The sequence below is a fragment of the Cricetulus griseus genome (genome assembly GCF_003668045.3).
Source record: "Cricetulus griseus strain 17A/GY chromosome 1 unlocalized genomic scaffold, alternate assembly CriGri-PICRH-1.0 chr1_1, whole genome shotgun sequence".
NCBI classification, from domain to species: domain Eukaryota; kingdom Metazoa; phylum Chordata; class Mammalia; order Rodentia; family Cricetidae; genus Cricetulus; species Cricetulus griseus.
The window spans coordinates 140673235-140695852 of record NW_023276807.1 but is presented as its reverse complement, the minus strand read 5'-3'; the positions used below and the strand labels follow the sequence as shown (position 1 = coordinate 140695852).

The following is a 22618-nucleotide window of genomic DNA, read 5'->3' as shown; positions in this document are numbered from 1 at the left end:
AGCACTGAAGTAAGTATGGCCATGGCTGGTATATGGGTGAGTAGGAGAAGCGTGAAAAGTTTACTTTGTAATCATCTTCTTCCATCTCGATGGCTGCTGGTTGGAAGAACTGGGCCAAGGAGACAATCAGTGATTGAGGCTTTGGAGACCAGCAAGCTGGAAAAAGTTGGTGATAACTGGAATCTGGTTTGAATAAAAAGACCAAAGAAACAGGAGAGAATCCTGATCCTCCATACTAAACAGCAGGAGCATAATGCAAGTTTGGTTGTTGTCCTGAAAATGGCCATGAACAAATAAGAGAAAGAGGGTGACTTGAGCAATGGAGCACTGTCCTGTGGCAGTATCTTTGGACACTGAATCTGTGCTCATTTCCTAGATGAGGGAGGGATTAAGGAGGATGCTAAGCATATCCCAACTGTGTGAAGGAGCCCATGGGTCAAGGCTCTGGGGTCCTCTCTGACGTTATGTCCCAATGCCACCTCTCAGAGCACCATAGTTTTACAAGCCTGACCAAAATCAATGAAATGGGTAATAATGGAGCCTCCTTCCCAGAGGGCTGCTAGGAAGCCACCTCTAATAGAATGGCTGGTACACGGCTCTAGGAAGTGTGGGTATTAGTCATCAATGAGTTACTTCACAAAATGACAAAGCATCATCAGGAGAATGGTAGTAAATGAATAGAGAATTCAAAGGCCTTTCTGGGGAGAAGAAAAATGAAGAGAAATAAAGTCTTAGTCCAGCCAAGGCCATCTAACCAAGAGGTAGGCCAAGGGCACATTTTTCCATGGCTGGTAGTTCATCTGTCCAGGTCTTTGTTGAACATGAAATTAGATGCAGTAGGCTATAACACACTGGGTTTTAGTGCAAATTGAAAGAGAAGTACTTAGAACATGGCTCATGGTAAGCTGTTCAGTGCTCCCATATTAGCTAGCTCTCTGTCACTGTGAAAAAATATCTGAGAAAATCAACTTGCAGGAGAAAAACTGTCATTTTGGCTCATAGTCCCAGGGGTATCAGTCCACAGTCACTTGGTTCTGATGTTTCTGTGCCCATGTTGAGACAGCGCATCATACATGATAAAGAATATGTAGGAGTGGACACCCATTGTACTTAGGATAGCCAGGGAATGGTGGAGGGGCTAGGGGCAGGGACAAAGTACATACTCTCAGAACCCAGCCCAGTGACCAGCTTCCTCTGGAGAGTCCAATCCTCTAAAGTTCCACCTACCTCCCAGTGTTGCAATAAGTTATTAGTCAATAGATTGATCCATTTATGAAATCAAAGAACTCATGATCCAGTTACCCCCAAGGCCTCTTCTTTTAGCACTACATTGATGACTAAGTTCCCAACCCATGAACCTTTGGAGGATGTTTTAGATCTAAGCATAACAATACCTGAGAATCACTAATTGTGGTAGTTTAAAGAAAAATGGCTCCCAGAAGGGAGTGTCACTATTAGGAGATATGGCTTTGTTGAAGTAGGTGTGGCCTTGTCGGAGGAAGTATGTCACTGTGGGGGCGGGCTTTGAGGTCTCTTTTGCTCAAGCTTTGCTCAGTATGACAGTCTTCTTCCTGTTGCCTGCATAGTCACATATAGCAGCTCCTTCTCCAGCACTATGTCTGCTTGCATGCCGCCATGCTCCCCATCATGATGATAATGGACTAAACCTCTGAAACCGTAAGCTACCACTTCAATTAAATGTTCTCTTTTATAAGAGTTGCCATGGTTATGGTGTCTCTACACAGCAATAGAAAGCCTAAGACACTACTAGTGATGAATGTCAAATGATTGCCTCTGCAAATCCATGTTTCCAATAGAAACTTTTCCATCAGTAATGTTAGCCAGAAAGCAGCTTTGTGTCGTCTGGGGTTGAAAGCCTCATTTACCATTTCCACATTATCCAGATGTATGAATTTTAAAGGGATCTCCCCCATACCCATTATGGCAGCCACCTGAAGGTGACACAAACGGCCCAGCTGAGGAGCTGAGCGATAATGACTCTCATGTCTAGGTATATTTACCACCCGAACCATGCTGGCCAAAGCAGGCATACACAGGCCAATCTCCTACCACAGGCCTTGCAGCCACTTCTTATAGACACAAATTAAAATCCTAGTAAATACTTTGTGATGACTGAGGTCTGCTCTTTTCGGAGCCCTGTCCCACAAGCATAGGGCACAAGCAGAGTGTTTGGAAGTCCATGCAGAGGGGTCAGGCCCTATACAGATATCTGTTTGTACCAGGGTCTCTACAGTTACACTGATATTTCCGTAACAAATAATTCCATACCCCCACCACCACTATTGTTTCTTCCTACCCTGGTTACCAGAAACAGCATGTCAACAACAAATAATCCAACATTACAAATGTTGTCTGTTGGCTTGCCCAAGAAACATAAAAAAAAAAAAAAAAAAAAAAACTCCATCTCTGCTTTGAAAGGAACTTCAGAAAACCATATGGTGGAGGGCTTGCAGACCATTCCAGAAGGAGAGGGAGAGGTGTGGTGTCTCTCCCCCCCCCCACTCTAGCTAATAACTCTAATCCTATTCTCTTCTCTGATTCAGGAATTGATGAAGGCAGTAAGAACCTGCTGAAACCATCCCTTTAGACTTCCAGAGTTAAACCCAGACAGCTTTCTGGGTTCTTTATTGTAAACAGGCAAGTGCCCCCCTGCTAGGCTATTCCCGGGAGGTTCTGGGAGCTCCCACAGCTGGGCATTTGCCATCTCCACTCTGCTAAGCAAGATCATAGTGTGCCATTGTGGGGGTCTGCCCACAATTTGTTCCCTTGCCCAGAAAACAGATTTGTTTTTTTCCTCTTAGGGTAAAAGACCAATGCTGAAATCTCTTTTTTTATTTTCATAAATAAAGGGGCTCTCTATAAACATAGTCATAGCCCCTAAAACTCGGGGTTCTGAGCTGCCAGACAGGCAACCCTCCTGGAGTTGGATGAGGACGGAAGGCAGTTTCGCAGCCTCTCTCCCAACCTCCCCTGCTGCTATACAGCAGGGCCAGGCCCATCCTGCGGCTGCAAATGGTTTTGATTTGAAGCTGGGAGGAAACTAGAAAGCCAGACATCATGACAGACATGGGTTGGGCTCTGAGACAGACCGGCTGGGAGGCAGCCCCTCCAACCTGGACGTCTTTATTACTGAGGGGGCTGGAGGCCAAAGCAACCAGCAGCCTCTGGCTAATGGCAACAGCAGATGTGGTCCTATTGCCAGGAGCCCTGGGGCCAGGCAGTAACCCAGCCGGTAGCAAAAAGGGAGGTGGAGGAAGATGGGGTAGTGGGGCCAGGAAGGTAGGCTGGTCAGGAGAAAGCTCAGAGCAGCAGCTGAGTGACAACAACAAGCTTTAGCATCAGAATGGCTTAGGGTGGGGACCAGGATCAGCTTCTTGAGAGCCGAGCCAGTTGCTTCCTTCCCTGTTTAGGATGCTAAAGAGAGATAGATGGTGGAGTTAGTGTGGAGTTAGAATATCCTTGTTTCAGACATCTGTTGCTGGTGCCCAGACAGTCAGTAAATGAACTAGAGTGCTGTTACTGTCTGGCCCCAAGCTAACAGAATCTCTAGGCCTTAGTTTCCTCATCTTAAATAGGAGTCATAGAGCCTCCCTCTGGAGTTTCCCAAAGATTAAAGAGCATGTGTAATCTGGTGTGTTGTAAATAGTCAATAAACTTTCATCCCTCTCCTCCTCTGCAACAGGCTCATACCTACCCCTGCCTGGTGGGAGATGAGCCTGTTTCTCAGCCAGAGTTTGTAGACATCAAGTGGGGGAGGGTAAGTGGAGAGATACTAGTATTGAGACGGATGAGATTAGTGAAACATTGTGCCAAACGTAGGCTGAGAACACTGCGTCTAGAACTGTGAAAAGTCATCCACCTGAGCCAATGGTTTCCATCAGAGATGTATTGTTGTTCTTGTATTCTCCCTCTCCCGTCTCCACTTCATCCTTTTGTAGCCAAAGAGCCTTCGTAGCTGAAAGACCTACTTAGGCGAAGTGAGTGTGCAGTCATTAGTGCCAAGGGTAGGAGATGAGAAGGTGCAGGCACCTAGACTGCAAGGAGACTGGCCAGAGCCCTACAGAGATGCCCTTGAATGAGCCGTGAGAAAGAGGAGACAGGTGGCAGTAAGAGTGGAGGCTAGCTCCACTCACCGCTTGTGCTACAAAAATCTACCCCCACAAACCTCCTTGACTCCAGTTTCAGAGGATGGGTGTGCCCAGGGGCAGTGTGCAAAGATGAACTGTTTGCTCACTGGGCATTGCTAACAATCACAGAAGAGGAAGATTGAGTAGAATATAGATACCTGCCTCCGCTCTTGAACTGAATCCATCTTCTGTGAACACCATTCCCCACCCTGCTGCCAACACACACCCTTCCCAGAGGTGAGGTGAGGTTAGGTTTGAAGAGCTTTTTAAAAATCAGCTCTCTATATAACAAAACATAAATGTCAGAATGTCACTGTCAAGAGCAGTCAGATGCTCCCCTGGGAAAATGAGTTTAAATAGCCCAGCCCTGTATCTTAGCAGACTCCCTACACATCCTACTACTGTACCTCTGTGGCAGTATGCAAATCTTATATAGGAAGCATGATAAAGAAATATCATTGAATCCTCAGAAGACACTGAACTCTTTTATGCGAGCTTGAGGACATCACTCATTTGTGAAATCTTGCTAGGTCCTCCTCACAAGGTTATCTGGAGGGTTAGCCAAGAAAACTACAGAACGTGCTACCCAGATGGAAGGACAATGCCCTGCCCACTGAGATGGAGACTCGTTGAGTTTGCATGAAAGGCCTTCCAGGCTCAAATGGCAGCAGAAGAGAGAGGCCTGGCAGCTGTGGCACACACGTATGACAATAGCTCCATGGGACAGCTCCTGAATAGCTCCAAATCAATGGTTGTAAGCTCTTACTGTGACACTAAAGTGTAGTTTGGGGACACAGTATGCCCCCAAAAAAGTTTTATTAAGCACATCACACATGAAGCAGCATTGATTTGTGGTGAAGCATGTTTGCCCTCAGTAGCTCTGTTGAGAAGTGCACACAGTCTTAGGTCTACCCAGAGGACCATGAAGAAAATGAGGAGACATGCAACTCTGGAACAAAAGGCCAAATCACAATCAACAGTGCTTGTAGGTTGTAGCCCTCGAGTCATTGAACTTGTTCTGCAAGGCTGTTTTGTAATGTGCAAAATGTGGGTAATAAAATGTACCCCACTGGTCACATGTTGTGAGGCATAAGAGATCGCACCTGGAGGACACATCCCTTGACTCAACATGCTCAATAAACGCAGACTTTCTGGAGGACAGAAGGTAAACATTTCAATAAAGCCCCAGTCAGATGGCTGCTCTTATCAAATGAGAGATTTATTGTACATAAAATAAATTAATTACAGTTTGAGCCAAAGCAAGAATGGCTCCTTAAAGTGCATTTGTGTAGGGGATTTGGCAGCTAGGCCTACATCTCGTCACTCCATAAGACAGCATTTCATTATCTCAGCCACCCATAGCCACGACTCAGCCAGGCCCAAGAAGCAACCCAACGTCATTGCCATGAGTCATTTACACAAACCACACCAACATCAACTAACACTTTTTTCTGTACCTGATGCCAGTTTAAAAAAAAAAAAAAAACAAAGCAAACAAACAACTGTACACTGTCACGATTGGGCAGTCCAGAGTTGAGTTTTTCACAGCTACTCAATATATGTAGCCATCCTGCATCAGGAGATCAAGCACCTTCTTGTAGACCACAGCTCAAGACTGTCTGTATAAAGAATATTTTGCCCTAGAATTTGACCTTTATGGGGTGGGGAGGGTCCCTCCTTGTTCTTAAAGAAATCTGGGTATCCTTCAAGTCAGAAAGGCATCCTGTAAAGATAGTATATTGGAGACATTGAGAAAGGCAAACCTTCCTCTTGAGAGAAAAAAAAAAAAAATGGAGACGGGAGAAAAAGCCTGTGAATGCTTCCTCAGTTCTTTCACACCCACCCTAATTCACATCAATTTATTCGGTGAAACTGACTACCATTTCTAAGGCAGTGAGAAACAAAAACATGCCCCATGGCAGAAAAGTCACATATCCGTCCATCTGTTCTCGGGCTCCAAACACTTCGTTTTTGCAGAATTCCACAGGCTCCTAAGGCCCCTCTGCTGCAGCCCTTTCCGGAACCATGAACTGCCATCAGCCTGCAACGGTCCTGCTTAAGAACCTCAGGCCCTCTGCCCAGAAGACCAAACCCCCTCCAGGAGTCACGCTTCACACAGATGTGACAGTCCTCACTTTGGCAGACAGAGCTTGCTTAAACCTCCTTTTCAGGTCCTGCATGTTGGGTGACTTAGGTCTGGGAATGAGGGAGGTCCTGCGCTTCTCGGGTGTGCTGCTGGGCTGCTGTTTGTGGCTCACTTCTTTGCAAAGGACATGGAAGGCATTGTAGACATCGTTATAGTTTTCGCTGACAGATACTTCATAGAAGGAGCAACCCAGCATGCCGGCTAGTTGCAGTCCAAGCTGAGGGTCAACCTGCTTGATGTGTAACAGGTCAGCTTTGTTGGCCACAACCACCACAGGCAGCCGAGTGCCCAGGTGAAGCTGCTGGACGTGCTGGTGGAGCTGGCCAATGAGTTCATAGCTCTTGTGGTCGGTGATGGAGAAAACAATGACGACGGCATCTGCCCAGCGAATGCAGCGATTCAGCTGCTCGTTGCAGCTCAAGCCATTCTCGTGTACCTGAAGAGACAGGGAGAACAAGGTGAACAGTGAGTGCTGCACAGAGCTGCAGCTCAATCAGACCTTAATTCAAAAGAACCCTTCCTAGTGATGATGGCGGTTATGGGTCATAAACAAGTTCTATCCCCACACACCAGCTTTCTTGACAATATGTTGATCCAGCTGCTCGGAGTTGGAATAAATAACAGGGCAGCTTCACCACACTCAAGTGGAAAATGGACCTGCAGAGAACTCCACGCAGAGAGACTTTGTAGTTGCACAAAATGGGAAATTAACTGGCTAGACAGTAAGTCTGGTGAAGTAAAGATAGGAGCTGGAAGCATTTAAACCTGGATAACTGCCCAGTGTAGGACGGGGAAGGAGAAAAAAAAAAAAAAAATACTAGCAGAGCTCTTTTGTCTACAGAGAAACTTTCCACAACATAAAAGTGATTCTGGGTGTTGGAGACTGGACCCACATATTTGGTTTTTAATGCCAAAAGCACATACATAAAAACAGAAGAAAGGAAACACTGCCAATTCTAAGTGTTGATTTGCTGCCCCCACCCCTCCCGCTCTCCACTGAGGAAGGGCTCTGCCCTTCACCCAATCTCCCAAACTAAGCCAGGCCAAGGTTGACCAGCAGCCAGATACAATTAAACTGTCAAACAACAGTAAAGTCTAGACCTCGCTCCCCACAGCCTGTCTTCCAATTGATGAACTAGGGAACAATTCCATGGCCACTGGTCTCCCCTTTGACCCACTCAGCAGCACAGTGTCTCACCTGGACGCCTGGAGTGTCCTGGACTTGAATTGCCAGGGTTTCTCCCTCTATCTGGACTTGTCTGGTATACAGATTACCTATGAAGGCAAAGAAAAGAGATCATGTTCCTCCTTCATGTGCAGCCTTATGAAATGTGGGTTTTTATTTATGCAATACAGCTTGCACCAACACACACACACACACACACACACACACACACACACACACACACACACACACGATGTAGTTCACTTCCATTTAATGGATTTACTTCAGCTCTTGTTTAAAGGCCAGCTGCAATTTTAACCCTATGCTAGTAGATTTATCAAAAGTAGGTCAAAGTTTGTGGGTTTTTAGAAACTTGCTGGTCTAATTTTAAACTGAGTTTCCATATTTAGAATATTTCCTTGAAGCAAATTTTCTGGCTCAGTATTGTAGGGTTTATTTTTATTTTAGTGCATTACCATTCTCTAAACAGTCATATTTTGTCCACTGGCTATAATAGATTCATAGGCAACTATGGTTAGTAAATGCATAGTTAATATCCCTGGCATAAAAATTTGACTTGATGATCAACTCTGTATCAAAGCAGAAGGCTGCCATATCTTATCTTAGGATGGCTTATGGCTCATTTCACTTAATCCCCAACAGGTTCTCCCTACAGTCTACTTAGTCAAGCAATTTGCTAGCAGGTCACAGAAAAGTACCAAAGCCTCCTGGGACAGTTATTTTCAATCACGGAGAGTAAATTACTTGTCTTCTCATTATTCAGGAGCTCTCCCTTCTAAAATCCTCAGCTAGTTATTTTTCTTTGTTAAGGAAAAGAACTTTAGGTTTACAACTACCCTCTTTTGGCCTTTGCTTTTAAAGGTCACCCCTGAAAGGCAGCCAGCAGTGGGAGAGGGTGGGGGTGGAGCTGGTCAGCGGGGGTTGGGGTGGTTTGGTTGGGTTTTTTTGTTTGGTTGGTTGGTTGTTTTTGTTTTTGATGACTTTTGCAGGCATGTTTTAAAGGAAAAGGCCCCGAATTACAAAGGGTGCTTCCAACTAGGGTCCCTATAGCCAAAGCATACCACTGGGAATACTTTCGGGCACTTGATAAAATGATGAATGGGCCTGGAATGGAATGAGGCCAGATGGCAGCTGGGGGGTGGGGGGTGGTGTCGTGCAGAATTGGAAGTGGCAGAACCCTGATGCTCACACTGTCACTCAGAAGGAAGTGTCCTCGAAGGCACTGAGAAATGAGTGCAGCAATCCCAACAGGCTTTTTCTCAGTGTATTTCCTCACCTGCATTTCGCTCATAGTCTCCGATGAATCGTTTAGTGAGGAACCGGACCACCAAAGCTGCGGCGGAGAAACGAGAACAAGTTAACCCGCTAAGTTAGATGGGTCTCCGCCCCGCCCCCATCTGGAACCCAACTCTTCCAAAGAAAGTCACAGCCGGCCACCGAGGGAAATTCCTACCCCGTAGCTCCTTGACCCCTCTGCCAGACACTAGGGGGTAGAAGCCGGGTGAATTACGACTCTGCCAGCGGGGAGGGTCTTGTGGACCAGCCCTTCCTTAGAGCCCGGCTGGGCCACACCTAAGCCTTCCAGCAGGCGAATGTCTTCCTAACCTTACGGAACTCCAGAAGAGATTACAGTCACTAACCGTTCTGTCCCAGACCCTGCCAGAGGCTCAAAACCCTTAAGTTCTACTCCGGCTCGAAAGCCGGTGGGAACTGTGGACCCCAGTGGCCCTCTTATGTTGAACCAGGGGCATGAAGGAGTAGATGATTCCGCTGCAACGACCACCTCTCCCCTCTCCAGTCCGGGCGTGGGGGGGGGGTGTCTCCCATGTCCCTCCCCACAACCAAGTGGGTCCCTCGCTTGGACTCACCGGTCTTGCCCACGCCGCTGGCCCCCACCACGGCGATCTTGACGAGCCGGCGGCCCGCAGCCCCCAGGCAGTAGTCGGCAGCGGCGCTGCCCGGGGCGGGGTACTCGGCGATGGTGCACATGTTCTGGATGAGGCGCATCGCCGCTGCGGCCGAGCTGCACCACGCCGGGAGGGAAGTGAGAACAGGAGCGGCTCGCGCGGAGAGGGTGACCCGGTCCGACGCCGCGAGTCCAAGAGGGATAGAAAGTACCAGGGAGAAGGACGAGAGACCCGACTCAGCGATTCCGGCTCGCAGCTGGGGTGGCAGGCGACCGGGCGCCGGTTTTCTCTGGCTCAGGCCCCGCCCCCTCCCCGGGCGGCCAATCCCCGGGCGTCCTTCTCGAGGCCCCGCCTTCGGGCTGCACAGAGAAGCTGCGCCCCCAATGGAGCCGAGAGCGAGTGCGGGGCCCCGTGAGACCGGAGGAAAACAGGGCGTCCGGCGCGAGGGCTGCAACGTGCGGGATCCAGGCGGCTCCCGCTGCGCTAGCACGCGGCCCCAGCTGTGGCTGCGGGTTTACGGGGTCTCAAATCCGCGTGGAAGCTCTGCCCGTCTCTGCCGCGTCTTAGATCCGCGTGAGAGACCTGTCCGTGGCTTCTGGGTCTCAAGTCCGGGTGGGGAAATCTGTCTGTGCCTACGAGGTCTCGGATGCTCGTAGGAGACCTGTCATATCTGCCCGGTCTCAGATACGCGATGGGTATAGGGACACCTATCCTTGTCTGCCCATCTCGCCGCCGGGTCTTACTAGGGCATTTTCTGGGTTGGATCCTGGGTCTCCTAGCCTGCTTCTAACTGATTTCTCCACCTCTTGAGGCTAAGGAACCTTCCAGGGAAACCGACCGGCCTATGGCCACTACCCAGTCCTCTGCTCATACGCTGGGGACGTTGCTTTCTCTTACTTGGCTACATCCAAAGTATTGTCCTGGATTGTACATTATCCCATCATTGTATCCATAAACAAGGACACTCCACCCTGCCACAAAACGTGGCATTTGTCTTTGGGGCAAAATAATCCATTTTGCTCTAGTTCTTGCGGACAGTGCATGCTCACGAGAACACACACACCGCAGAAAGCAAGTGCTGCACCCCCAGAGGCAAAACCAAACCAAATGTCGCTAGAATAAGCTTGTACCTCTCACCCAGTCACATCTCCTCCCCCGGAGCTGTGAAATGGTAAGAAAACAGTCATTGTAGCTGTGGATGGGGCTCATTGGGAGGCAGAAGGGCCCTTCATTTAATCTGGTCATAAGGCAAGGGTTAGTTTAAAGTGGCTTGATGCCAAGGAAAATGTGGGGCCCAGCACTCATAAAATGTCTAGCACCCCAGTGTTGTCATCAGAGAAAAGCATCGTCAAAGGATGGCCAAATCCCAGCTTCAGCAACCTTCTAGACCTTATCACAGCCACCACCGCATTACAACCCCCAGGCCCTTTTATCTTGGTGCCTAAGACAGCAAAGCCTGTGACTTTTGTAGACCCCTTATTAAAGGTAGAAATGCAAAAGAGGTGGATGCCAGTATCTACACCATTTCCTATTTAATCACCTTCCATTCTGGACTTTATTCGCCAGGTATTTGAGTGGAATTTACCACCTTACTCTGGGCAGATTGCGATGAACTCTATTAACAGTTTGAAAGGCTGAAGGAAATAGAAAGATATTATTGACCTGTCTTGATAAGTCTTCTAGGGCAAACAGCATACTCAGTGGGGCTCACAGGCCAAGCAATAACTGTAAAAGCCTGCCTTCTAGGCAGAACACTGGACTGAAGTAAGGTCAGCCCTGTGCGTTAGGGAGAAGAGGGCATGTCCAATTTGCATCATGTCTTTCTGTGTGGTTTAAACTTGAGTTTTGCCAGTCTATAAAATCAAACTTAGCAAAGCTATAATTACAAGTAGCATATACCTTTCAACCCTTGGTCTCCCTAGCCTGCAATTCTATAGTGTTTACATAGGAAATAATTACGTAGTCTACAGCATTTGTTAGGCTGCTTTTTGCACACACACAAACATGATAAAAAGTTCTCAAAGGGAATTTTGCTTTGAATCATTTTAGCTTCTGATGTTTCATTTTCATTACCACGAGACTAACCAAACCTGTGATTTTTCTGTCTGCATCATGGAGGCTGAACTTAGTATTCTTACTTTAAGTCAAAATTAACTGACTGTACTTAAAACACACCTAGAGAAAAGAAAGTTGAGGAAAATAACAAAAAGAAAGGTATGTTAGTTAAGAGATGTATCCCCAGTAGCCCCCACCTGCATCTGGTTAACCTCAGATAATAGCATTTAGTTATCACTTCTTGGAAATCCAAATGGGAGGGGGGAACAGGGGGAGAGTTGGGCATAGCTCAGGCTGCCTCAGAACACGTGATTTCTCATAAGTGAGTACTCCTAAGACAGGAAACAGAAGCCAATCCCTTAAAACTTCTCTATGGAATTGGCAAAGCACTGCTCTACTGCTAACAGCCTAGCACACAGAACCCACCCAAACCAAAGTGGGAAGAGGACTCGAATCGCTTCCACCTGTAGATGGAAATAGTGCCAAAGAATCTGTGCCCATCTTCCTTTAAAATCAAGAGAACAGAGCTTCACATACATCTTCACAAAGATCATACAGCCCATAGTGGACAGTTCCACAAGTCTGAAGGTAATCAGTGCTATTTGAAACCAATTAAATGAGGACTAGGGAGGTTTCTCAGTTGGTAATGAAGACCGGAAGAGCTCCATCTTGGGGCTTGCTGGCCAGACAGTCTAACAGAATCAGCTCTATGTTCCATGCAAAATTTATTTCTTGAAAAATGAGATGGTGAATGATTGAGGTAGACACCTCCATGGGGTCGCTCAAACACATGGGTGTGCTCCCAGCCACATGCATCTGCACGTAAATACATGTCACAAATAGCCAGAAGATGATATGTGATGTGCTCACACTCTCTGCCTCCCTCTCCATCTCTCATCTCTGTCTCCCTCCCTCTGACCCCTCTCCTTTCTTAAATAAAGATAAGAGGATGGAAGATTAAAATATGAGGGATTGGGGGAGTAAAGACAGAAATATTTTTGCTACGTTTTGATTTTGCCTCAGCATCTGGAGTTCCTCTTTGATCTTTAAAGTCAATCTTTGATCTGAGAGCTTCCAGAGATAATTTGGTGTCTGGAAGTCTTTAGGATCCCAGAATGTAAATTTAATAAATATTTACTTAACATCTGTGCTGGGGGTGGGGTCTACTCTGGTGACTTCAGTTACGTTAAGCATTGGAAACAGGAGATGTGGCCAAGTGATCCCAATGCAATGTGAAAAATGCCATGATAGAAGAAACTCCTGTGTTATAGGAGCACATAGTAGGACTAAGGACCTAGACTAGGAAGAGGTTCTAGTTAAGGAATGGCAGGGCTAGATAGTTGCACAGCTGTGTGTTGTGTGTGTGCATGCATGTATATGTGTGTGTAAGGATGGGGGGAGCTAGTTCGGAAGCAGCATTTGCCCCTAGACAGAGGGAGCTGGGAAATATCTGTAGGCTGTGAAATGAAGGAACAGGAGCATAAGACAAAGGGCTCACTCCAGTGAGGAGAACTAATGATGGACAGAGATTCGGGAGGAAGAAAACAGGGCACAGGAGGATTCCAAGGACACACAAGTTGTTAGAATCAGAAAACCAATGTGGTCCCTTCTTCCGGGAGAACATGTCCATGGGAGCCAGATGAGTACTACTCTGCCCTTATCTCCAAGGGTTGCTTCCTAATTGGTGTGTGTCAAAGTACATAGGCTTTTGCCAAGTTGTATTTTTATTTAGTTATTTATTTTGAGGCTTATTCCAACCCCACCGTCTATGGTGATCCAGCAAACATCTTTGGCTATTGTAAGCAAATCATGATTTAACAAATGAGAGAGATAAAGCCACAGCACTCAGGACTGAACCTACAATATCTTTCCTCTCTTCCTAGATTGCTCCCCCCTTCCTCCTCTGTCTCTCTTCCTCTCTTATTGTAAATCTAAAGCTACTTAAAAAGAAAAGAAAGAAAATCTAGGGAGGTGAACACAGTAAAGACAGGTGACCTATGAATGAAAATGCCTGGGGTGGGGAAGCCTGGAGAGATGGCTTAATGGTTATGAGCACTGGTTGCTCTTCCAATGGAAGCTCACAATTGTCTGTAACTTCAGTTCCAAGGGAACTGAACAAAACCCCAAAGCACATAAAATAAAAATAAACAAATAAACAAATTACTTTTTTAAAAAAGAAAATTACTTTATGACTCCCATCCCTGTGTACAGTGGAGTATAACCAATAACAAATAAATAAAATGAAAAGTAAAGCCATCACAAAGGAACCCAGAAAGTCTATTTTTCCTTTGCCCATTGCATAATGTCCCCTCTGAGAAATTTTCCAGCTTAATCTCTAGAGTTCTAAATCTTCCCGACACTCACAATGGCATGTCCACACTGACCTGGTACCTTCTCTCCTGTAGCCTCCTCCTAGAAAGACAAACTTTGGCATGCTCTCCAACTTTCCAAATGTCTGGCCAGTTTGGGCTTTCATTACCAAATTATTTGTGAAATAATGCAACCCAGGAATGGTGGCTGTCTGCTACAAGGAATCCTGAAAAAACAGCAAGTGTGTCTCCAGCACTAGGATTGGGGCAGCATGCTTTGCAACCAGTTTATATATTCAGACGTTTTAACTCACCATGGCTCAGAAACAGTCCCTGGCTTAAGGAGGCCAGAAAAGGTCAGAAAGTTTATTCTGCCACGTTGAAGCTTCTGGGAAATGTTTGGGTAAGCAAATAGGGACAGGACAGACAATGAATTGAGACAGGAAGCTTTGACCCAGTGATGCCACAAAGTGCGTGCAGGTGCATACAGGCCTGTGCAGTCCACCCTGAAGAGCTACTCTGGCACACAGTGAGGTATCAATGGGGATTTTCCCCTTTAAAACCCTCACCTTCCTTTTGATTTAATCACAAGTGAAAGACAGCCAGAATCCCTAGAGTGAAAAAACAAAGTAGAGACAAAGGCGAAGGGAAGTTTGATTACATAAAAGGAGACACTCCCCTGCATGCATGCACACGCACACACATGTGTGTCTTGTCTCATAAAACTAACTTTGAAAAAACTAGAGTCCTAAATTCTAGGCAGTAGGACTGGCCTCAAGGAGGCTCTTCCCGCCCCTCATACCTAGGTTGGTTTCTATGGCAGCAGAATGAGCCGAATTTTCCTCTTTAAAGAGTGTTCTATGACTCCTGTCTCTGGATGCGCTGTCAGATTTTGTCTCTCTTATGGGAGATTCCCCCCACCCCACCCCCGGCATCCCTCTCTCTTTCTCAATACAATGCACAAATGCAAGGAAGAAGTAATTCATTTCGAGTCCTGAAATTTCAGTCTCCATGACTTCTGCCACCACAGCCCAAGTTGCCTGGGAACAGGCAACATCCATTTGACAAGCAGTCTGAAGATAATGGTTGAAAATAAACTCAAGCTTTCAACATTGCTTGGGACAGTGAGTCCCCAGTGTGCTTTCACAGGGAGTGGGAGGAGTTCCAAGGCTGTAGGAGTATTGAGTATCAGGAACTGACATGGCTGCATTACTAACAGGGCCAAGTTTAGGAGTTCCTCTAGCGAAATGAAAAGCCTGATAACATAGAACATGAAAAATGACAATGCCTTTTAGACCCCTTTCTTCCCTTCTCTGGCAGGAGGAATGCTCTGAGCGGGTCCATCCACCCTTGTCTCACTGACACATCATTGATTTAGAAGATTACAAAGCAAAAAGAGATGAGTGTCAGCCTTGGCTCCTTGGGAACAGCAAGATACTCGACAAGATTTTATGTTCAGAAGATATACACAGGCAGAAAACTCGGAAAGACCCAGACGATTGAGGTGATCATTTAACATACTCTCCTGGCTTCAAACTCCTAAGTAGATTGGACATACATAATATTCACCTTCCTTCTGCACCTGGGAGTGCAGGGCCATCTAAGGCCATTTTGGGGCCCCTTAAGTGTCTTTGCACAGGAGTCACTGACCTCTCAGCAAACCCTAAGCTTCTGAGCACAAGCATACTAAGCTAAAAGGAAATGGAAGCATTTTGTAACCACCTGTAAACTAAGGAAATAGCATCATGCAACCCATTCCTCATGCCACCTGGAGCATGAACTATTAAGCTGTATTTGGGGCCCAAGCCACTGACTCTCACTGCATTATCAGGATTACAGTACCCATCGAATACTACCCAATCCCTCATTCATGCCTCTACATCAGTCCATTCCATCGTACCTGAACTCTCACAGGTCACAGTATAAAGTTGTAGTATGAGCTGATATCCAAATTAGCAGGGACACAGGAGCTGCTTAGTTGGTGACAATGCAAATGGAGATGTAATGAGCTTCTTAAAAAAGAAAAACTTGGCTTGGAATTCGGTCACCACAAGGAGACTTTTCCTTCTACCTAGGCCATAAGCATTTAGGCTTTTCACCAGGATGTTCTCATTATTAATGCATTTTTTTCTCCTGATTGCAAAAGAAAATGGATAGCAGATGAGAAGAATGTGATGGGATGGTTTTTAGGAAATGTACGAATGACTCATGTTCTTGATTTAACAAAGGCACTGGCTTCTATATAAAGAAACAACTTAGATCCAAGATAGAAGCTGTGCACGGCAGAATGGAGCTGGTGGAAGAACCGTACATTCCAAGGAGTGAAGGGTGGTACGTTGGGCCATCTCTGCTGGGAACTTGGTGTGCAGTTCATTATTAGTTATTATTAATTCGCTGGGAATGCAAAGCTATCTACCCTAGACCTTAAGTACTACCAAATAGGAAAACTCCAGGATTGGTCAAGCTGATTCTTAACTGACTCCTGATGCATGCAACAACAAAATATTTATTTCCAAATGAAGGTGTAACTCCACAAGCTAACTGGAAGATGCATTTGTAACTCAATGGTAAACAGGGATAGCTGATTTATCACAACAGTATCTTGAATATCTAGGAAGTCCCATTGTATAAAAGGACTGACAGGGCTAGAGAGATGGCTCAGAGGTTAAGAGCACTGGCTGTTCTTCCAGAGGACCCAGGTTCAATTCCCAGCACCCACATGGCAGCTCACAATTGCCTGTAACTCTAGTTCCAGGGAATCTGACACCCTCATCCAGGCACATGTGTAGGCAAAATACCAATGCACATAAAATAAAAATAAATAAATTTTTAAAGGAACTATACAAGTTTAACATTCTTTTGTTTGTTTGTTTGGTTGGTTGGTTGGTTTATTTTTCCGTGATGAGGGTGAAACAGGCAGCAATTTCTCAACCCTACCTTGTCCCCTTATCAACGGTTGAGGGGTAGTTATTTATAACTTGTCAGAGTCTCTTGCTGATTCCCCATTACCTGCACTTAGATGAGGAGATAGAAGGAAGGCCTGTCTGTATTCATTGGCCAAGGCTGCAGTGCAGCCAGGAGTCAAGACATTTCTCTGTCCTCTGTCCTCTGTCCCCAAGCAAAAGATGGGACGATTGTCTTGGAATAGTGATTGCATCTGACTGTCAAGCAGCCCCTTTGTGAGTTTAGGGCTGGCTTCTTGCAGATGCAGCACATGCCAGCCCCAGAACACTAGGGAGAACAATATGCAGATTGTTATACAGTTCAGCAGAGACCCGAGAAGTTTCTCAACACCTTGTTTCAGCACAGGAACCCTCCTCGGCTTCTCCCTCACATAACGAACTAGCTTAAACCACAAGTAGCTCCTATTCAAGGCATGACTTACCTTCCTCCATCCTTTGTCCACAGTTCAGTTCCAGGCCTGACACCACTTAGATTCATGTTGTTTCTCTGGCCATCAACATCTACAGTGCCAGGACACCCCGTAGATTCCCCAATGCCTTAGACACTCAAGTGCCTTATGGGAATTGGTGTAGTGTTTGCATGTATCTTCTCACAGACTTTCAGCCATCTCTAGATTACTTAGAATCCCTAAAAGAATATAACTGCAGTGTGAGCAGTTGCTTACCTGTGTTATTATTTAGGCAATTGTGACAAAAAAAAAAAAAGAAGCCTGCATATCCTCAGTACAGACATATTTTATTCCTGGCTATTGATCCCTCAGCTTTGAAGGATTCCACTCAGCTATTCACCATGTACCATGTTCTATTTTGTTACTTATCATCAGCTCTCAGCTCCAGAATAGAAGCCCTGTGTGTTCACTGCTCTGTCTCCAAAACCTAGGTACATGCTTACCACAGAGCCCAGAGCCCATGCTATCAAATGTGTACATGTAAGAGTGGGTGGCTGGATGGATCTCTGCATTTTGAATGCAATGAGGAAAAGTGACATCAGATAGAGTTGGAGGAAGTTAGTCTGGTAGGGGTGGGTGACAGAGAAGGAGGGGGAAGGATGAGAGACAGGTAGAGACTGGCTTTGAAGGTGAGTCAGGCCCCCCAGGCTACTCTAGTCACTTACTCAGCCTTGGTTCACTCTAACCTGATTCCAGAAGGAGGAAGAGGTGGTTTGAAGTCTGTAGAGACTGTAAAAGATTGAGAAGATCCTGCTGAGGGGAGGAGAATTGAGGTCATTGGCACAGAATGGGAGATAAAAGAAGGGAAGGGAAGGGCAGTTGGAGACAAGGGAAACAGTGCCTGCTAATAGCACTGCAGCAAAATACCAAAGGATTGCAGCAAGGGAGACAAAGGGTGCCCAGACCTCATTGTGGGAAAATGGAAGCTCAGAAAGGGGGGCACTGCAGAGGGCCAAAGGGTGGGTTGGCCTAGGATTTGAGTGAGTGGGTAATACGGAAGAAAAGTAAGTAGTGAGTCAATAATGTCCATGGGGAGCCTACCCAAGAGCCACAGTAGTACCTAGTACCTTCCCACAGGCCAGGCACTGTGGATCTGCAGGAGACGGGCATCTCACGCAAAGGGAGGCTAGAAACAGACCTTCCTGCTAGACTGCAAGCTCACAGGACAGGGACTATGCTGGGCTTTTCACATCTGTATTCTCCGCTTCTAGCATCTGCCTGATAGGAGACCCTGAATCAACAACAGCTGGTAAAATGTGCTATTCCCTTTATGACTTTCTGCCCTGTACTTCCTCCTGGGTGTCTTGTCCTGAGCCCATACAGGACTTACCCACCCCTACCTGCAGTAATAACTGGCCACCAGCTGACCACCAGCTGACCACAGGCCACAGGCCAGCACCATTCCACAGACTCCAGGTGGATTGACTCATGACACTGTCACAACAAAACCCACACAACAAGGTCAATATTGATGAGATGTTCTCCCTGTTAACAAATGTGAGATCTAGACCAGAAGAGTTAGACAGTCTACCCAAGGTGACCAAGGTGACATAGCGAGGACACAGGAAAGGCTACAGCTTTTGAGTGCAGACAGTCTGGCTCCAGAAGCACAACTCAGAACACATAGTCCACCTCTCAATAGACTCCACTGTCTAGCTTCCCAGGGCAAAGTGCCCTTTATCCTCAGCCTTTATCTCCCCTTTTAATCTGTTCTTCAGCTCAGGGGCTGTAGGAGGTATGTATTTGGAATGGAATGTGTGAAATGCAAGGAAGAAAAGAGAGCAGGTTAGGGAAAAAGCTGGAGACTTCGTGTGTGTGTGTGTGTGTGTGTGTGTGTGTGTGTGTGTGTGTGTGTGTGTGTGTGTGTAAAACAGAGAGAGAGAGAGAGAGAGAGAGAGAGAGAGAGAGAGAGAGTGCACGCGCGCATGTGCGTGCGCGCCTGTTTGTGTTCAAAATAGAGTGTTGGGCCATGTTGCTATTTCTATTGTCCAAGGCTCACAGTATACACAGTTTAGCATAGGCTAGAGCTGGGGAGATGGAGCTGTGCTACAGTCAACAGAGTATTTCCCTGTAAAGGGGAAGGTCCTGTCTAGAGAACCTGGGAGTTTCAGGCCAGTGAGGGACCCTGCCACAAACAATATGGACAAATGCTCCTGAGGAATGACACCAACATTGACCTTTCACCTCCACACACATAAGTTAACATACACACAAACCCACATACCCAAAGGTTAGCCAGGCTTCATAAAGAATATAATCTTTTGTATGTAACTTAAGTGTTTGTTTGGTTCTTCCTTTTGCGCTGAAATCCCAAGGTCTGAAAGGCAGCCAGGCATTCAGAGCTGAGTCTGAGGAATGGAATTCAATTTAATCCAAGTCCTAACCAGGCACTCAACAAGGTGCTTAAAAAGGGAAAGGTGGCATTAATCTATTTCTTGTTTTGCTTTTTTGCACAGTCTGTCCTGTTACATAATGCCAACCCCATTCAGAGTGGAAATAAGGCTTCACAATGGGGCTGGTGCCCAATGACGTGGAGCACATTTGCTGAACACCGGTGGCTATTGACAAATGTCACAGCTCTGCTTGAGTGTTTAATCATCAGCATAACCTTTGATGGCTTCATATGTCCTGCCCATGTGACAAGCATGTATAGACAACAAGTTCCAGCGGAGGTGTAGAGGGCAGAATTCTATTTCTATTCCTTAGGAAACCATTTTATCCTACTGTTTGGGGCAGAGAGTTCATTCCCAGGCAAACACGTTTTTTCTGTAAGTGTTCTTGTCAATGTGATCCTCCAAAGTTGAAAGGTTACAGATTTTTTTCAAGTATTAAAAAATCAATTTACCAGAAATACTATGTATTTAACTATGATGTAGAGTCAGTAAAGCTTTTGTAATTAAATCACCATGTGTATGCCCAATACTCAGGTCACCGAAAAACAAACAAGCAAACTTGATAGGCTGTCTGTCTCTAGGGAATTTACAGTCTAAGGAAGGCATGACTTCCATAACGAAGAATCAGTGATACACACTATGATTCATAAAACATCAAACTTTAAGAGAGACATAATGGTCAGTAAGTGCTGGAGTTGCCATAGGATGCTTCTTCAAGGAGCTAGAACATGAACTGAGGGCTGGAAAGATAGCTCAGTGGTCAAGAGCATGGACTACTCTTCCAGGGATATGAGTTTGGTTCCCAGTACTGTGTTAGAGAGCTCGAAACCAATTGTAACTCCAGTTCAGGGGTCTGACACTCTCCACACACACACCTGAACACATGTGGTGTACATTCACACAGACACACATACACATAGGTATAAGTAAAAATAAATCTTCCTCAAAGTAAATCGAACTGGCCCCTGAAGGGTTGCTAAGGTTTGGGTGGAAGGGTGTATTTGAAGGGTGGGGGGGTGAGACATTTTGGTAATGTGTGACAGAGACTGCACGAACAAAGGAATTGTGTTTGATGGAGTAGGACCTTGGACCCAATACCTATGATGTTCCCCAGTTCTGGAAGGACCTAGAGGCAGGCAGCTCAGAATTAAACCCTGGTGCCTCCTAAGTACCCAGAAACAGTTGGAAACCCCAAGATTCTAACATATGGGTGGAAGAGGCCTCACCCTTCTGGAGCCAATAGGGAAGATAGATCCGTTTCAGAATCTGCTAGAAGTGCTAGGCATGGTGGCACATGACTTTAATTCCAGTGCTCAGGAGACAGAGAAAAGCTGATCTCTATGGATTCAAAGCCAGCCTGGTCTACATAGTGAGTTCTAGGCCAGCCCAAACTAGATAGTTAGACCCTGTCTCAAAAATCAAAAACAAAAGATGTTTGCTAGAAGTAGAAGATGTGAAGGGTCAAATGCAGACAGAAAAAAAATACTGTGGCCTCGATTATCATTATGTTCCTAGAGAGACGTAAAATAACATTTATTCATCACAGATAAGGCATAAATGACATGTCAAAAAAATGATGCCACACAAGTCTAAGTAAGAAGTTTAAAGGTGAGTCAAACAGATGTGTGCAAAAGAGCCCAAAGAAGAGTGCAGGCTCACTTTGTGACAACCTGCTGTCAGTGTTACTAATCAATCCAATGAGACAGATACTGTCTTAGTTGGGGTTTTATTGCTGTAAAGAGACACCATCACTATGGCAACTCTTATAAACATTTAACTGGATGGCTTACAGTTTCAGAGGTTTAGTCCATTACCAACATGGTAGGACATGGCTACAGGCAGACATGGTCCTGGAGAAGGAGCTCAGAGTTTTACATCTGGAGGCAACCAGAAGTAAGCTGTCTACATCACACTGAGTGTAGCTTGAGCATAGGAGACCTCAAAGCCCACCCCCACAGTGACACACTTCCTCAGGTAAGACCATACCTGCTCCAACAAAGCCATACCTCCAAACAGTGCCACTCTCTTTGGGGGGCATTTTCTTTCAAACAACCACACTATGAGTCTATGGGAACATTTTTATTCAGGCTACCACAGATAGCCATCCCTTACTGTTATCCATTTCTCTTTTCACGTTTCCACCTCTCCCAAACTCCTGGTGCCATCACATTTAGAACACAATCAACAAAAGCTTCCAAAGGCACAAAGGACAACAACGTTCCAGAAACAGAAGTCCCATGTATGATCCAGCAGGAGCAAGGAGAGATGGAGTGAGAAGGGCACACTCCATCCAGGTAACCACAAACCTGAAGGAAGGGGAGGAGGGGAGGAAATCTAAAGAACTGTTGATTTCATCAGATTGTATCCACAAGCTAAAATAAGTGTAAAATTTGTCCAGATATGAAGTAGACATGGGAATAGAGTGAACCTAGGGGCCAGTACAAGTTCAGGCAATATCTGTGGAGTGCCAGCCATGTACTACATTTCTGTTAGGAAAAGACAGGCTGGAACAGACAGTTCACGGGAAGGGAGAAATCTGAATGACATGGAAGGAAAGCACATTCATTCAGGCTCTCCTTGATTGACCATTCATTCCATCTTTCATTCTTTTATGTGCTCACCTATTCATAAAATCACCAAAATGTCTAGTCCCAGGTGCCCTCATTTATCCTGTTTTCTAGAAAAAGAACCACTCTGATGGTTCAGACATGAACAGAACTTTTGGAGCTGTGTTTCAGAATGGCCCCGAGTACATACTATATGCTGCTGGTACTGTTATGATACAGTTGAATATAGGGTCAGTTTAATCCAAGGCTAAGAGACAGCCAACAGACAAAGTTGGGGGTGGAAGAGCATAGAAAAACCAAAGAATAAGATGTGCATGCACAAGGCCCCCAAAATTGGCAGCCACCAGGGACCTGGCCAGCACTTGTATGTATCCCCATCCCTCAACTCAGAATAGATGTGATGAAAACTGCAGAGTGTTTTCATATTGGCAGGGAGCTAGAAATTGAAGTGCAGTTAGAGGCAGAGAGTGGGTTCACAAAGCACTTTCTATAAGC

At 45.9% G+C, this 22618-nt stretch overlaps 1 protein-coding gene across 1 annotated transcript; it reads right to left on the bottom strand.

Annotated features, from left to right (window-relative positions):
* Positions 1 to 5349: 5349 nt before the first annotated feature.
* Positions 5350 to 9487, bottom strand: Rasl11b (RAS like family 11 member B). Its single transcript, XM_027390891.2, has 4 exons — positions 9349 to 9487; positions 8757 to 8813; positions 7493 to 7569; positions 5350 to 6730 (listed from the first exon to the last, which is right to left on the bottom strand). The coding sequence occupies exons 1-4, from the start codon at positions 9485 to 9487 to the stop codon at positions 6260 to 6262; spliced, it is 744 nt and encodes a 247-aa protein (XP_027246692.1). The 3' UTR covers positions 5350 to 6259.
* Positions 9488 to 22618: the final 13131 nt, after the last annotated feature.

Coding starts and splice junctions, on each gene's coding strand:
- Rasl11b (XM_027390891.2), bottom strand. CDS start 9,487: ATGCGCCTCATCCAGAACATGTGCACCATCGCCGAGTACCCCGCCCCG. Junction 8,814..9,348: donor CAGCGGCGTGGGCAAGACCG/GTGAGTCCAAGC, acceptor TCTCCGCCGCAG/CTTTGGTGGTCCGGTTCCTC. Junction 7,570..8,756: donor AGACTATGAGCGAAATGCAG/GTGAGGAAATAC, acceptor TTGCCTTCATAG/GTAATCTGTATACCAGACAA.